The sequence below is a fragment of the Panthera pardus genome, unplaced genomic scaffold (genome assembly GCF_024362965.1).
Source record: "Panthera pardus isolate Hobbes unplaced genomic scaffold, ASM2436296v1 HiC_scaffold_20, whole genome shotgun sequence".
Taxonomy (NCBI): Eukaryota; Metazoa; Chordata; class Mammalia; order Carnivora; family Felidae; genus Panthera; species Panthera pardus.
This window is the reverse complement of record NW_026526766.1, coordinates 70,301,162-70,318,222: the sequence shown is the minus strand read 5'-3', so window position 1 is coordinate 70,318,222 and position 17,061 is coordinate 70,301,162. Positions and strand designations below refer to the sequence as shown.

Here is a 17,061-nt window from a genome sequence, read left to right as displayed (position 1 = left end):
TCAAATGTTTTGATACGGAGACCTACCCAGGGTGAAAGCAGGCTTTTTCCTTCTACAACACTGTGTTCACATTACTTTACTTATCCTAGTGTTAAGTAGGATGATGAGCTATATTGTGAAGGCATTTTAAGTTTACATGCATGGGGTAAATTAATTACTTCCCTAAATAGCCACCAAGATTATAAAGTGTTACGATCATTTAAATATGGAGAATGCTAATCGCTGCTTCTACAGTATGTTTAAAGCCTCTGTTGGGATGGGACCATGGCCAATAGAAAATCACCCTAGAAGCCACCATAGCTTATGATAAAGTCAACTAAAGCACACAGAGCCACATGATCCGTGCAGACTCTGTACCTCCTCAGGTCAACGCTTTCTCCAAGGCATCCTCTTCTTCTCCTCTCCTCCTTACTTTCCGTCCTTCCTCCCTCTTTCCCTCCCTGGTTCCTTTTCTTTTTAGACCAGTGCCTGGTTAATTTTAGGAGCAGGCACTGCAAACTCAAATACCTTAAGAAGTCTGACAGATAACAGAAATGGGTAAAGCTGCCAGGTATCTGAAACAGTTTGTGTCTCCCATGAAGGGCTCAGGCACTGAGGAGCCTAGGTGCCGGACTGCTAAGTAATTTATAGACTGGTCGAGATAAGATAGGCAGGCACAGAGACGAGGACGGCGTGTTTAGACAGACAGCTGCTGCTGCTGCTGCTCCCGTTTTTTATTTTAAGCATTTTTTTTTTCTTTTTGCACTCAATTGGGATGGGGGAGGGCATATCGAGATGCCAGAGACAAGAGAATAAGACCTAGGGAGAAAAAAAAACTACTCGTCACCCAAGCCACGTTCCTCATTTTACGGTATAACCAAGTGTCCATGAAATATAGAGTCTCTGGAGTGAGAGGCCTGGGATCGAATCCTGATCTGTCCCCTATTAGCTGTGTGAACTTGGGAAAGCCGTCTCTCTGAATCCTCACCTGTAAAAAAGGCAGATCGGAATTTCTACCATATATGGTTGCTGTGAGTGTAATGAGATCATCCACGTAAAGCTGCAAGCTCAGAGCCGGTGGCAAGGTCAGAACTCAGGGTCAGTTGTCAGTAGCGAAGCAAATGAATCCTAGATGGATCCTACAGCATTTGAGTAGAACCGCCCAGCAAGACTGGGTTAAAGTCAGGACTCAGATGCAGGCCTGCTCACTCCCAGCCCGGTGAGAAGTTCTTTGCTGCAAGCTTGCTTCCTTTGGCATTTTTATTACTTTGAAAGCGAACACCAAACAACAAGAATTACACGGGACGGTGAGGGGAAGCCCGGGTATTAAGGCCAGGCTCAGATCTGTGGCCCATCTCTGGGGGTCTGGCAGTAAGGCCAGACAAGGTGCAGAAGCAGGGGTAGCGTCGTATTGGCAGCCCGGGCACCCAGGGTGGGCTGTGCTGTCAGTGGGGTTTTGCTTTGGGTTCTCTTAAAGCCTCCAGCCCATTCTCAACATTCTGTGATAGTTGACAGGCAGAGGACGCTGCCATGGACCTGAACCTGACGGAGGGGGCTGGGGATGAGGGCTCCCCACTGACACTCAGGTGTGCTGTGCTTCGTGCCCACTCTCGGAAAGGGATGCCTTCCGGGCACTGTATCCAGAGGGCCTGGTTCCCACAGGAGTAGGCATCATCTTATCCCGGGGCAGGGACCCTGCCATGCTGAAATGAGCAGAGTCAGTGTCCCCACCGTCTGCCCCCCGCCCCCCTCTTCTTCCAGCCTTGGCATCCCCTACCGCTCTTGTTTTGTGTGCCTTGGGATCACTCAGTCTGCCCTGGATCCACCAGCTCTGGAAGCCATTCTCCCTCACACTCCTCTCTTCACCTACAAAGTCCTTCTCACCAGTCCTGGCCTGTCCAACTCCTCCCCTTCCAAGGCCTCTTCCTCAGCCTGCCCCAAAGGCTGCTCTTCCCCAACCACAATCTTCTTCCCCCCATTCCCATTATCTTGACCTTCCCCTGGGTAGAGACATTCTACTGAGTGCACCCTAGAATCCTGCCTGAGGCCCAGCATCTTCCCGTGCGTATCCATCCAACCCACATACTCCAGCCAAACTCCATACATGCCTCCCCGCCACTCATCTTCCCTGCATTTCCTGACTTAGGGTCTTGTGGTCCCCATGGTCACCTCTGCCTTCTTCTTCACTGAGGTCCAGCCACTGTGGTTTCTCTTACTGTCCCCACTGCTTCTGCATAGTCCAGTCCTTCCTCCTTTCTGACCTGGACCGTCACCGGCCTCTTGACAGGCATCTCTGCCTTTGGCCTCTCCCCCATCTTGTCCATCTTTCACAGGGCACCCGAGTTCACCTCCTAAACCAATCTCCAACGGCTCCTCTTGCCAAAATTAAAACTCCTTCTCATTCAATCATCTATCCGTTTCACAGATATTTATTAAGATCCTGTCATGTATGACATACCCTGACATGTGTTGGGGAGGTGGCAGTGAACAGTCATATGCTTGCTCTCTCTCTGGAGGGGGCGATGAGTGCTCTTGCTGTTTCTTCCAGACTACTGTCCTCCTTTCTCAGTAAGTCGCCCTCCCTCACCACTTGAAGATTTCAGCAGCTGTCACTCTGTCCACCAACACTCTGATAATAAATCATTATAATAAAATGCTCTTTTCAACTAGTCCCCATTTGAGTAGGTTTCTAGGAAATGTCTTCACAAGTTTATTTATTTTGAGAGGTGGGGGAGGGGCAGAAAGAGAGAGAGAGACTGAGAGAGAAAGAGAGAGAGACAGCGAATCCCAAGCAGGCTCTGCACTGTCAGCACAAAGCCCAACCTGGGACTCAAACCCACGAACCATGAAGAGAACATGACCTGAGCCAAAATCAAGAGGTGGATGCTTAACCAACTGAGCCACCCAGGCACCCCTGGAAATGTCTTTTTAAAAGCAAAGCACCAACTCACAAAAATAGCCTTTTGAAACACATTGAATAAAATAGTTCTTAAGCTTTTAGGTTAAAAAAATATACGCACTTTTAAAACACCAAATAAACTAGAATTTCCTGTAAGGCAAATGCCAAGGAGAATTTGGTACTTTGTATGAAAGGACCTCACGACCCTTACATTTCTAAAATTTACCATGGGTGAATTTGGTTGGCCTTTCCTTTTCCTCTCCTATTTTCTGTGCCATTCTTCTCTCTTTAACTCGTTAATCGCAAACCCAGCTCTTCTCAGACATGTCACTGGCACAAAAAACGTGTGGCTTGAAAGTTACGGAGTCCCTCCACAAGGAAAACATACTGTATGGTCTTTGCTCTGGATCTGAACTCCAAGTGAAAGGGTGCTTGTGACATTAACAGGTTCAACATTTCCCCAAGAAAAGAAGAGCACTTGTGGACCACAGACAGGAGGTGGGTTCTAGGCGGGACCTTCCACAGATTACCTTACCCGCCTGTGCCTCAGTTTCCCAATCTTTAAAATAGGGACGATTACATAGTATCTATATCATGAGCCTGTGGTGAGCACTGGATGAGGTAATGCTAACAAAGTCCATAGAACCTACCTTTTTGATTCTCAGTAAATGTTAGCTACTGGTTATAATTTTTCTGTGTCAGTCTGTTGCTCTGTAATTTCCCTATGTTCAGTCCCAAAAGCCAGAGTGGTCTTAGATCAGATCATTTCTTGACTCATTCCTTCTCCTAGGGGATCATAACTATTTTCCTGTTGTTAAATTTTAATTAAGAGATTTTCCCAATTTTAAAAGAAATTTGTCCTCATTGTATGGAAAGCAATAAATTGTGGGCTCTGGAATATTACAGACTTCAGACTGAATCCTGACTCCACTCTTACAGATTTTATGACCTTGGGAAATTGTTATGTTCTCAGAGCATCGATTTCTTCATCTGTCGTACCGATGGGACAAGGAGGGTACATACCTCACAGTGTAGTTGTAAGTGTTAAATAAAACAATGCAGGTAGAGTAACATAGTGCCTAGCCCTTGGTGAATGCTGGGAAAGCAGTGGGGGACAAATCAGGAAGGGAAGAAAGAAGCAAAGAAGGAAGGGACAGAGGAAAGGAGAGAAGGAGGAAGGAAGGAGAGAGGGAGGAAAGGAGAAAGGGTGAGAGGAGAAAAAAACAGGAAGGTGGGTCAAGACTATTACAGGATAAGAAAAGTTTGATGAAGTCCACATGGAAGAAAAAGGTTCATTTTAATAAACTGTCAAATATGATGAAAAATGCTTAGAAACAGGATGCATTTTTTTTATTTGAAAAAGAAGAAGATTCTCTGCCTCTTTTTGCAATGCCATTTCTCTTAAGAGGGATTTTCCTATGTCACTCATGGGATAAACTTAATATAAACTTGGAAAGTTTTTTCATATTTGGGTTTTGTTCATATTTTCTTTGCAAGAACCAACATATTTAAAACACATTAAGAATAATAAAAATAGTGGCTCTTACTGGATAAATGTTTGTCTATTTCTCAACCTTAAATGAGCTTTTATTTTCAAAATTCCCAAAGGATTTAGTGACATTAATTTGAAAAATCACCCTTAAAATCTGAATCTGTTTAAATATATGGTACGTCTCATGGAAAAAAAAACATGCAACACAACATTCAATAAACTGATTTTTTTACTTAAAAGTTAATAAATGTTATAAAAATGCAGGTATCTTAGGAACAACTGAATTAAGAAACTGCCCTAAGCTCAGGCCTGGTGGGTACAGGGGTCTCCTAATAAATATTGTAGGATATCTGTATGCTGAATTTCTCCAGATTCATTGAAAGGTATATTTATTCACCAAGGGCCCAGCTTTCCTTATTTACTGAAGACGCAGTTCTGTTTTATCATATTCATGAATCACAGCAGTAGAATGATAACGAAAATGTAATCACAATGTTGTCAGGATGAGAGCCCAAGGGCAAGTCTGAAAAACAACCAAATCTTGGGGATGTAAATCGAATCTTATCCCACCAGGTAAACTCCAGCTTTGTATTGAAGAACAAATGCAAACAAAACTACATAAAAGCTCCCTTATTGATCAGGGACTGTGAGACCTACTTTATATATTTGCATATAAGCACTGTCATTTTGTTCTACCAGGCAAAGCCATATGACAGTCATTAGGAGCAAAGGCAGCCTGGTTAGATCAGGGCTCTGAGACTCCTTAGCTGTGTCCTTGGACAAGTTACTTAGTCTCTCTGTACCTTTTCTTCTTCTGTAAATTACTCATAGTATCTATCTCATAGGGTTGCATAAGAATCCAATAATATAATACCCTAAGCATCCAGGGCAATGCCTGACAGACACATGGAAAGTTCTCAATAAGTTAGAATAAATAAATATTATTTAATGAATATCACTATCGATATACTAAATATTATTCTCATTAATTTTTTTTTTTTGTAAATGGAACTAGACTAGAAATTCATCATGTTACAGATGAAAACTCACCAGTCTAAGAGCATATGGGGAGCGTGATGGCGGATTCAGTACCCTACCCACTAGCCCAGTTCCCTTTGGGAAAGGAAGTGGGGACTGCAGCAGCTGGGATCTTTTCTTTTTCAGAAATAGACATAAGAGTGCTGAGCTAAAATAAATGTCGTATCTCCACGGGCTCATTTCTGAGGAAGCAATAACAATAGGCTCAAGTTACATCGAAACAACCTAGCTCTTGGTGTGTAAGCCTGCTCGTGTTTGGCAGTCTCTCCTAGCCAGTCAATCACCTAGTCTGAGCATGTTTTCTCTCTTTACACACAACCTACACGTATGTCATGATTTTCACCGTGCTAACTACAACTTTTTAATCCAACAGAAAAAAAGCAAGGAGGGAGGCCATTGGGGGATGGGTAGAAGAAAGAGATGGAAGAGGAAGGCATTTGATCATTTACTGAGAGGAACACTAGATGCTCACTTAACACAGTCTTAAATACTTGTATAATGAAGCAAGATGTTTCTGCCTATGAATCCAACAGGTATTCCTGAGAATTACACTCAAGATTTATGAGGCCTCGGTGATGCCCACCTTGTTTCGGAAGGACAAAGTCTACGAATAATTTTTTTTCAGGAATAACCTGTGACCATTCTAAACCCTCCCAGACATTCATAACTTGTTAAATGAACTAGATCTAGGCAAACCCCTGCTTAAGTGGGAACCAGACTGGCAGCTTAGACCCATGGCTTCTGCCAATGGCTTTCGCATTTGGTTTGCTTAACTTAGTTCTCTGGGAAGTCGTAGACTCCGGTACTTGCCAATGAACCACTCATAAGACGACAGGCTTATCTGCAAATGGGCTCTGACCTACACGAACAGAGACTATTTCTAGAGCTTTATCATCATTAGTTGCTCCCACTGCTGGAATGCTAGAAATGTACATAAGAGGAAATGCACTGGTGTATTCAGGAAATATTTGTGAATGTATCAGAACTTAGACTTGGAATATCCAGGCCACTGTCATCTATTTTAGGAGGTGACCACTTAGAGAGAGGGGAATTTTACCAAGTATAAGCGCAAGACATTTTAAAAACTGGGATGATGAAGTTATCTGCAGAAAATGAAATCAGGCCAACACCAATAGCCCAGCTAAAATTAAAATTCTAGAATGGGCTTCAGAAAAATCATAACTTGCCCAGATTAAGGGGAAAAAAAGCTTCATTCAAGAGAAACAAACAAAATGGGGACAGAATTTCCTATAGTTTCACTTCACAGAGAAAACCAATGAGGTACAGATCTTGACATGGATCAGGTTTGGAAGCCTTTATTTCCAGAAAAAAAAAGAAGTCAGGAGAAGTCTGTTGATAGGCTGTCAGTATATTTTGTGAACTGAAATGGTGTATCTGTCTGATTTAAAGCCTAATACAACCTATTGTTGTTCCTGATTGAATAAAGTCATAATAAAAAAAATCCAAAACCACAAATAATTCCAAACCATAATAATCAAATGTATTAAGCAATTATCTTCATCTCCTTTGCAACACCCCTTCTGATTAGGGCTGCCAAACTTAGCAAATTAAAATATAGGACACCCGGTTAAATTTAAATTTTAGGTAACCAATAAACCATTTCTTGGTATGTCCCATGTAATATTTGGGACACACTGATGCTAAAAATATATTCATCACTAATCTAAAATTCAATTTAATTGAGTATCTCATGTTTTATCTGGCAAAGCTACTTCTGCCCCATCCTTAGAGCTCCTCTGATTTAGCTAATAGTAAAGCTAACTTGCATTTATTAATACTCAAATAGAGAGGTTAAACATTGTCTTTCTGCCAGGTTCAAATGCTCACTTTGAGATCTTTGATAAGTTGCTTCACTTGACTGTGTCACAGTGGCCACATCTGTAAAATGGGATTAGTAAGAGTCCCTCCCTCCCTCTCAGGGTCAGTTTGGAGATTATAGAAGATGGTACATGGAAGGGCCTAGCACAGAACCGAGTGCATAGCAAATGCTCAGTCAATATTAGCTATTGGTGTTGGCAAGGGAACATGATGAAAGATAAAATGACAAAGAAGTACCTGAGATCTGTCTTTTGCCAGGAATAATCCTTATCTATACGTAGACAATGGAGAGCTGTCAATGGCTATGACTTCATTTATTTGACTTTCATTTTATTTGACAAATAGGGAGTAACACTTAGGAATAATAATTACCAATACTGATGCAGCCTATTACAGTTTACGGCACAGCCTTTCACATTTATTACCTGGTAATAATGCAACATGCGTATTCCAAAAAAAAATTCAAGACAGTAATTCTCAAAGAGGGGGTATTGTGAAAACATAGCTGTATGGTCTTGGTATGACTCTCACCCCCTTCTGAGACCCACCACTCTAGACAGTTTCAAGGATTAAAAAAAATCTACAATAAAATACTTCCTTTGGCAAGGAAGCAGGTTTAGAGCAGTCCTTTTGTATGTACACAACATAGAAATGACTTCTGGTCCCAAACATGTCTTTCTGTCCTGAACCCCCACACAAAATAATCCTCAGTGTCGTCATCATCAAATACAAAGGGCAACTGGCTCGACACAGCTGGCCAACAAAAGACCCTCAGCAGAATGGCTTTTTAAAAGCCAAGTCCAAAGAAAGCTGCAACCTGTGGCCTCTATTCATCACCGGAAGATTTAAATGCTTTCCCCCTTTTGTAACTGGAGAACATCTGGCTTCCAGAACAATCTCTCTCCCAGTGGTAAGTTTTACATATAGAGAAGCAACATCCTTGTTTTTAACATTGCTTTCTCACGTCCTTGATTAGGAAACATGCCCCTTTCAAAGTAGTTTTACAGGCAGAATCCCAACCCGCCTAAATGGTACCCATCTTGTTTCGTGCCTAAGCAAGAAATACTGTATATGTTGTTAAATTAATTAAACAAAGAAGCCATTAGACCGATATAGCTTCATTGCTATCTCTGCCTATGTAAGCAAACCAAAATCTAAGCCTGTAAATACCTCAAGGTTATAAAATCAAAACGTTAAGGACAACCAATCACAACAGCCAACTAGGCTTTAAGCTATAGGCAATCAATAATTCCCTTTCTTTGCTTCTGCCTGTTCTCTATAAAAATCTCTCCCTGAGTTCCCATCTTTGGAGCCTTGCAAACCACTTCTGATTCAGCACTGCCCAATTCAAACTGATTTTTGCTCAAATAAACTCTTAAAAATTCTAATATGTCTCAGTTTATCTTTTAATAATGTAAGTAAGTACAAGGCTTATTTCTGAAGAAAAATTCTGGTGTGCTAGGATTTTCTGTGTTCTTTTTTGCAATACTTAAGTTTTCAGCATCTTGGTATAGAACAAGAGGGCAAGGGACAGATGGCATTTGGGATTTAGTTGGTGTACATATTTGATTAAAATGGCAGACAAATCACATCGTTTCTGCTCAGAAGATATTTCTTTAACATAGATTGATAGAGTTTCAACATGACTGATGTAGTTTTGAATAGTGATCAAATCAACAAAATTCAAGAAAACAATGCATAGCCCAGCGGGTGCAACTTCTGGCTCCTAGGAATATGCACCCAGCTGAATAAAGCCAAGAGGCTTCCAGGGCAGGCGTTAGCGCTGGGCAGTTTACTCCCCAGAAGAAAGGAAGCCCTGGGACCAGCAAATTCATTTAAAATCTAGCATTAAGTACCTTCCTAGTCCTTTATTTGCAACACTACTCTTAAACATATGTAAAGCAATTCCCTTTCTAACTTGCCTTGCCCACCAGATATTAAAATGCGAGGTTGGGGTTTAGGCATTTTATGGGGTTTTTTAAGATTAACAGGATGCATTTAAATTCCCTTTGAGAAGACACCTAGATATTATCATACGTAAAAGGTAACACTGAGGAGGTTGCCAAGAGCTGGAGGGAGGAGGGAATGGGAAGTAAGTCTTTAATGGATACAGAGTTTTAATTGGAGATGAATAATGAAATGAATGAAAAGGTTCTAGAGACAGACGGTGGCTATGGTCACAGAAGAACATGAAGGGCATGATGCTACAGAACTGCACACTTACAAATGGCTAAAGGGGTAAATTTTGTTTTGTATGTTTTACCACAATAAAAAAAACTGATACGCTAATAAAGGTGATTAAAAACATTTTTAAAGGTGAGATGTAAAGGAATAATAACCAGACAGAAAGTGGGAGAGAAAGAAATGGAAAGAAAAGAGACAGATGAACCCGCACCCCCACCCAGGGCAGTGGTGGGCCGGTGGAAGTGATACTAAAGAGGAAAAGTAAGTTGAGCCCCCTCCACCACCCCCGAGTCAGGAAGAGGATACCTCACTCAGAAAACATGGACGGAGCGCTTGAGAGAGGGTGCTGTGTGTGGTGAACAGTTTGTCAACAGAGCCCACCCCTCAGCAAATAAAGGCAATCAAGCCATTAAAAAATTCACTGCATACAAATGGCCAACAAACACATGAAAATGTACTGAGCATCATTACCCATCAGGGAAATGCAAACCAATACCACTCAACACCCACTAGGATGGTTACAATAAAAGCACAGACAATAGCAAGTGTTGACTAAGATATGGAAAAAGCAAACCTCTTATCTGTTGATGGTGGGAGTGTAAAATGGTGCAACCACTTTGGAAAACAATCTAACAGTTCTCCACAAAGTTAAAAATACATTTACCATATGGCCCAGCAATTCCACTCCTGGGTCCATAGCCATGACACATGAAAACATAGGTCCATGCAACAAAGACTTGCACATTCACAGAAGCACTATTCATAATAGGCAAAAAGTGGAAACAACTGAAAAGTCTACCAACTTGGAAAGGATCAAGAAGCAAAGCAAAACACTGGAATACCCGTTAAATGAAATACCATTCAGCACTGAAGGAAATGAGATATTGGTTGAGGACACAACATGGATGAATCTTAAAAACATCAGGCTAAGTGAAAAAAAACAGACACAAAAGACTACATGTTATATGATTCCATTTATATGAAATGTCCAGAACAGGCAAACCTATAGAGACAGAAAATATGTGTTTGCTTGGGATTGTGATGGGAAAGGAGATTATCCATCACTGGGCATGAGGGATCTTATATGGAAGTGATGAAATCTTATGAATTTGGATTACAGTGATGGTTGGTAAATTTAAAAGTTGTTAAATTATAGACTTAAATGTGTGAACTTTATGGTATATAAATTATACACCTCAATTAAGTTGTGTTTTAAAAATAAAGGGACGGTATGGGGTGCATGGGTGGCTCAGTAGGTTAAGCGTCTGACTCTTGGTTTTGGCTCAGGTCATGATCTCATGGTTCATGAAACTGAGCCCTGTGTCAGGCTTTGTGCTGACAGTGCAGAGTCTACTTGGGATTCTCTCTCTCCTTCTCTTGTCTGCCCCTCTCCTGCTCAGGCTCTCTCTTTCTCAAAACAGGTGAATATTTTTTCAAAAATTTTTAAAAAGGAATGGTAAAAAATGAATTGAATTGTAATTTAGAGACTCTAACACATGCAAAACAAACAAAAACACTGAGGAAAGTGGCATATGAGGGGAAAGCAGGAAGGGAGCCTCAAGAGAAAGACCCTGAGGTGAGCACATCGGGACCAAGTTTGGGGAAGGCCAACAGTCCAGCCTAATCAGTCTAGATAAAGATTGGTCTTCATTTGTTCATTCATAGATTTATTCATTCAGCAAATACTAACAGTTGCATATGATGTGCTACACACTCAGCCAGGTGCTGGGGACACATGCCCTATGGCAATTACATTCCAGCAGGGGAGACCAGATATTCTGCATTGACCTCTGTGGTTATTTATGTGAGACTGGCTAGGGAGGAGTACTAGGTTCAGTGAAAGCATGTAACAAACAAGACTTGTCAGAAAGTGCTGTTCAAGGAAATAATATTTGGGCCAAAGACTGGAATATAAAGAGAAGTTAATTGGGAAGGAGAGGGAGAGAGAGGAGGAAGACCAAGGGAGCAGTCAATAAAAGAATGGGGTTCTAAAAAGCAGAGCACCTGCCAGAGTTTGGTTAAGGTGCTCAGGGCAATGGAAAGGCCAGCAGGCTTGAGCAGAGGGATGTTATCAGGTTGGTCTTTAGAAAAGATCACTTTGGCTACAAATAGTGCAGGTGGAGATGGCAAGTTTGGGTACAGAGACACAGTGGAAGACAAGGCTAGAAATGAAATTACAGTTAGAGTAAGGAAATCTTCAATGCCAGGAGGAGATGTCTAAGCCTTGGTCAGTGTTCAAAAGGAATGGAATCAAAGGGTTTGGGACAGGAAAGTCCTTTCTCAGGCTCATTGGGAACTGGAGAGCCAGGAGCATTGATAGGGCTCATGTGGCCACACCTGACACTGCCTCGGTTGAATGCTGAGACAATGTTTTCCCAAACTGACCACAAAAGTCACCTGGGGTGCTCATTAAAAATGCTAATTCTCAAACTCAGATCTCCTGAATGTGAATTTTGAAAGGAGAAACCTGGGAAGCTGTATTTTTACTATTGTTTTCTACACTGCTGCAGGAGATTCTCATAGTCATGCAAGTTTTAGAAAATACTGATCCATACCTTTTAAAAAAATCAATGTCTAGGCAAGCAAAAAACAGAATAGGATATAATATATAAGCTATCCTGGAATATGAGTTCCCTTTTCTTCTAGTTAACAATGGTAAGTGTCCATGGATAGATCTCTCACACACACACACACACACACACACACACACACACAGGAATATTACTTAGCCATAAAAAAAGGATGGGATCTTGCCATTTGTGACAACATGGATGGACCTAGAGGGTACTATGCTGAGTGAAATAAGTCGAACAGAGAAAGACAAACCCCATATGATTGCACTTACGTGTAGAATCTAAAAAACAAAACAAATGAAAAAACAAACAAAAAGCAGAAATAGACCCACAGATACAGAGAACAAAATGATGGTTGCCAGAGGGGAGCAGATGTGGGGGATGGGCAAAATGGGTGAAGGGGACTAGGAAATATAGCCTTCCAGTTATGGAATGAATAAGTCACAGGGATAATTTATAATGAACTTATCCATTCATCTGTTGATGGACACTTGGATATATTATGGTCACTTTTTTTTTAGTTTATTTATTTAAGTAATCTCTATATTCAGTGTTGGGCCTGAACTCATGACCCCAAAATCAGGAGTCACATGTTCCACTGACTGAGCCAGCCAGGCATCCCTACTATGTTCACTGTTTAAAGTTGTTTTTACCTGTTCTTGTTTCAAGAGAACCACTAACCTATTTCAGCCTGTGCCTGTTCACAAGAACACAAAGATAGTTATACTTTAGGATAGCTCCTATATTATATCTTATTCTGTTTTGCTGCTTGCCTAGACATTGATTGAAAAAAAAAAAAGCATGGATCAGTATTTTCTACAACTTGCATGACCGTAAGAATCACCTGCAGCAGTGTAAAAAAACAAAAGTAAAAACAGCATAAGGAATATAGTCAGTGGTATTGTCATAGTGTTGTACGATGACAGATGGTAGCTAGACTTGTGAGCATAACATAACATTTAGACTTGTCAAATCACTATGTTGTGTCCCTGAAACTAATGTAACATTGTGTTAACTTACACTTGAATTTAAAAAAAAAAAAACGTGAACATGGTATAATAAGAAAATAGTAATGGGTGTGTCTAATATTGGTTTTTGGCATCTATGGCATTGGCACTGAAGAAAAGTAGGTACAATTCTTGGTAGATCTGAGAATATCTGTTTCCCAGGGCTGCCATAATAAGTTACCACAAAATTGGTGGCTTAAAACAACAGAAATTTATTCTGTCACAATTTTGGAGGCCAGAACTTTAAAATCAAGGTATTGGCAGAGCTATGCTCCTTCTGAAGGTTCTAGGGGAGCATCTTTCCCTGTCTCTTCCAGCTTGTCTGGTGGCTCCATGTGTTCTTTGGTTTGGGCCTTCACATACTCCAATCTCTGCCTCTGTCTGTTCACATGGCCTTCTTTTCCAGGTGTGTTTCCTCTCTTTCTGTTTCTTATAAGGACACATATCATTGGACTTAGGATCTACTGGTTCAATCCAGGATGACCTCATCCAGAGATTCTTAATTGAATTGCAAAGACTCATTTCCCAAATAAGGTCATATTTACAAGTACCAGGGTTTAGGTCTTGGACATCCCTTTTTTGGGGGAAGAATGGGTTCACAATTCAACCTACTAAGCCGAGTGATTTAAAATTGTTGAGCAGGCCCATATGATGTTCCTACTCACATCAGTGTATTTAGAGGGTGTTCTTAATATAAATGCTCCTAGCTCAATGTTCCTCAGAATGACAGAACTTTATTTACGAATGAATTCACTCTTCTGAGTCATGTCCATTTTTAGTAGCACGACTTTGTAATTTCAAACTAAGATATAGTATTAAAAGGTTACCTGTAGCAGACAAAATCACAGACAATTATGACATTGCAAACAATTTTGTACCATTTTAAGAAAAAATTTCTAAGCATGAAGATAGGTACATCTATTATAAAAAGAGCAATATGGAGGAAACCAAACTATTACAATGATTGCTCCTGATATTCCCCTTGGCAAGTGTCAATGAATCAAGTTTTATTGTAGTTAGAGTTTTAACAGAATAGTTTGTTTTCCCAGGGCAGAAGACAGGGATAGCTAATATTGCAAGGATATGTAAAGTAGTTATTAGAAACAGTAATAATGGTACACATATAGATATATGATGAGGAGTCTGTAGTTAATTAATGAACATCAGGCACTTACAGACACAGGAAAAAAATAGTACTTTGGATGGGTACAAAGACAGAATGGATACATAAAGCAGTGTAGGGTAGGAACCACAGTAATAACTAAAGGAAAAAATTGATGATTGCTGCATAATTGGGAAACTCAAAGCAGAAGATCTAAACAGAAGTACTTCCCTAAGTTATATCCACCAGAAGTTTCGCAAATTCTTTAGGGAGAATAGACTGACATTAATAGAGGAACTTAATAATATTTGTAGAAATTTATTGGTGTATTTATATATATTTCTATTTTGCTTAACTTTTTAAAGTGTATGGTATCCATTCTTCAGGTGGGTTCAGTTCTTGAGAACTAAAAATCCTCTGTTCTTATTAAACATTCCCAGCTATTTATTAAAGAAGAGGAGAGATCAAGAACGACATCTCAACTGGCCAGACCCAAATACAACTTCAGTCAAGATCCTGGTTGCAAGGATCAGTGGACTGATTAAGTAGCAACCTTAGAAAATGAGACGTGGGGGCACCTGGGTGGCTCAGTCGGTTAAGTGCCTGACTCTTGGTTTCAGCTCAAGTCATGATCTTGTGGTTTGTGAGATCGAGCCCTGCATCAGGCTCTGCGCTGCCAGAACAGAGCCTGCTTGGGATTCTCTCTCTCCCTCTCTGCCCCTCCCCTGCTCCCACCCTCTGTCTCTCTCAACATAAATAAATTAACTAAACAAATGGGACTTGGACAAGACTTGCTTCTATCAGAACATGCCATTTGCTTTTATAACACAAACTCTAGTCTCTCTGATCATTTCAATGTCTGCACTACATCTGCAGCTACACTAGTAACACATTTCAGAAATGAATTCTTAAAATGATGACAGATTCCAAAATAGCAAATAAAAATCCATCAAGCTCATCCACCCATCCCTCTCTGTCTGATGCGGTTATAGATACAAACTTCTGTCTTTGCAATAACAGCCAGTGAAACGCAAATACACCATTGAATCTATATTATTGTCTTGCTAATTCTGCTAAACATAATAACATAATTTTAAGAAAATGAACTTTCAGTACTGGATAGTTAAATTGTTTAGATTAGTTGACTCTTTTGACCAAGCAGGTGATTACCCCATCTTTCATTTAATTTCACTGTGGCATTTTTGTTTGCTTTCTCTAACATTTTCAACACAGATAATTTAAGTCCAGCCTTCACATTACAAAGGAAAGCTTGAATAAATTCATCCTGTATATTCTTTTGCACAATCTCTACTGATAAATCCAGGAGTGAAATATCTCTAGGGATATCTCAATATAAAAAGGGACACCACTTGGGGTACCTGGCTGGCTCAGTTCATGGAGGAGATGACATTCAATCTTGGGGGGTTGTGAGTTCAAGCCCCATATTGGGCTTAGAGCTTACTTTAAACAGGTGGGGGTGGGGTGGGGTAGATAGTACTTTTTGTTTTTCAAAGAAAAATTCGCATGTGGCATATATTTAAATTCTAGTCATTCAAGCAAAAATGTTAGAAAGCCTCCTACTCCCAGCCTCTGTTAACTGAAATATAAACAGAATTTTAAGAAGGAGGAACCATTCTTTTGTGTCTAATCTAGTAATAGAGGGCAAGTGGTTGAGTCTGATACACTTTGCTATGGATTCTTCAATCTAGGCAATGATTATAAATTTATGCATTTAATTTGAACAGTGATAATTAGGTTGATTGCCAGATGACTCATTTTGTAAACTTTTGGCCATTAGTGTTCCAGCTGGAGTGGGCCATGTGCTGCCTTCCCGCTGACATCACTGGAAATCTTGAGTCAAGATCAAAGCCACTTTATGCCTCTCTGACCTTTCTTCACCATGCACAGTGGGGCCCGGGTTCTCAGCTCCGAATGTTCAGATTTGTTCCACTGTGCCCATGGGGTTGCCACTTGCAGACAACCTACATGTACATATTCAGTAGAGACCCTGCAACAAGCCTACTGGAATTCACGTGTTGGATTCTAGCTTTCAGGTGGCTTCCTAATCCAGATGCCAAATTTCAGAAAATCTTATGTCTGGCTGACTCACTGAGGCTCCAGTGAATAGAGAGACAATCCCAGCAGCATTGAGAGGCAGTGCTCATTTTGCCCCTAGAAGTCTTCCATAGGCTCATTTTCCTCTGGAGACGCCCTTTGAGAACCCAACCAGAGAAAGCATCTCTTACCTTGATAGTCATGTCTGCACTGGATGTTTCTGTGGCATCTGAGGCTGCCTCGTCTCCCTTTAGCAGCACACTTTTCCACCCGACCCCTGAAAACAAAACAAAACAAAACAAATGCCATTTGAGTCACATGCATTCAGCTGGCATGGATAGACACCTAACTGACATTTTGCACATTCCTATCCTGTGTGTGTTATAAAGGAAACTGATGTCGCACCACACAGTTAACCTGCTGGGCAGTTACTGGGAAAGTGTACTTTCCAAAGGGGCCAATCAGTAGCTCCTTTCTGTTTATCTGATCTCCAACTTTGGAGTCCACTGTTCAAATTCTGTATCTTATAGATAGTTCTACCCTCAGTCCAGAGTGAGAAGAAGTTGGAATGAACTCTTCCAGAATCCAGACCTCATACTGAGGTCTTACTGGGGGCTTAACGTGAATCCCAGCACACAGAAACACACACATCTGAATCTAATTCAACACCCAATAGAACTGACTCCAGATTATTCACTGCCCTAGATTCCATACACATACTGGAAATGACCGAAAGTTTATATTTACTTTTATTTTATTTTTTAATTTAAATTCAAGTAAGTTCACATACAGTGTATTACTGGTTTTCAGGAGTAGAGCCCAGTGATTCATCACTTACATATAACACCCAGTGCTCATCCCAACAAACACCCTCCTTAACGCCCATCACCCAT

At 40.7% G+C, this 17,061-nt stretch overlaps 1 protein-coding gene across 8 annotated transcripts in view; it reads right to left on the bottom strand.

The window, feature by feature from the left end:
- PALM2AKAP2 (PALM2 and AKAP2 fusion) overlaps positions 1–17,061 on the bottom strand; it is a 443,632-nt gene that overhangs the window by 112,722 nt on the left and 313,849 nt on the right. For all 8 annotated transcript variants that reach the window (XM_019454235.2, XM_019454232.2, XM_019454240.2 and 5 more), the window contains one exon: positions 16,360–16,445. In XM_019454235.2, coding sequence (XP_019309780.2) covers positions 16,360–16,445 — 86 coding nt within the window. The remainder of the gene's footprint in view (positions 1–16,359; positions 16,446–17,061) is intronic.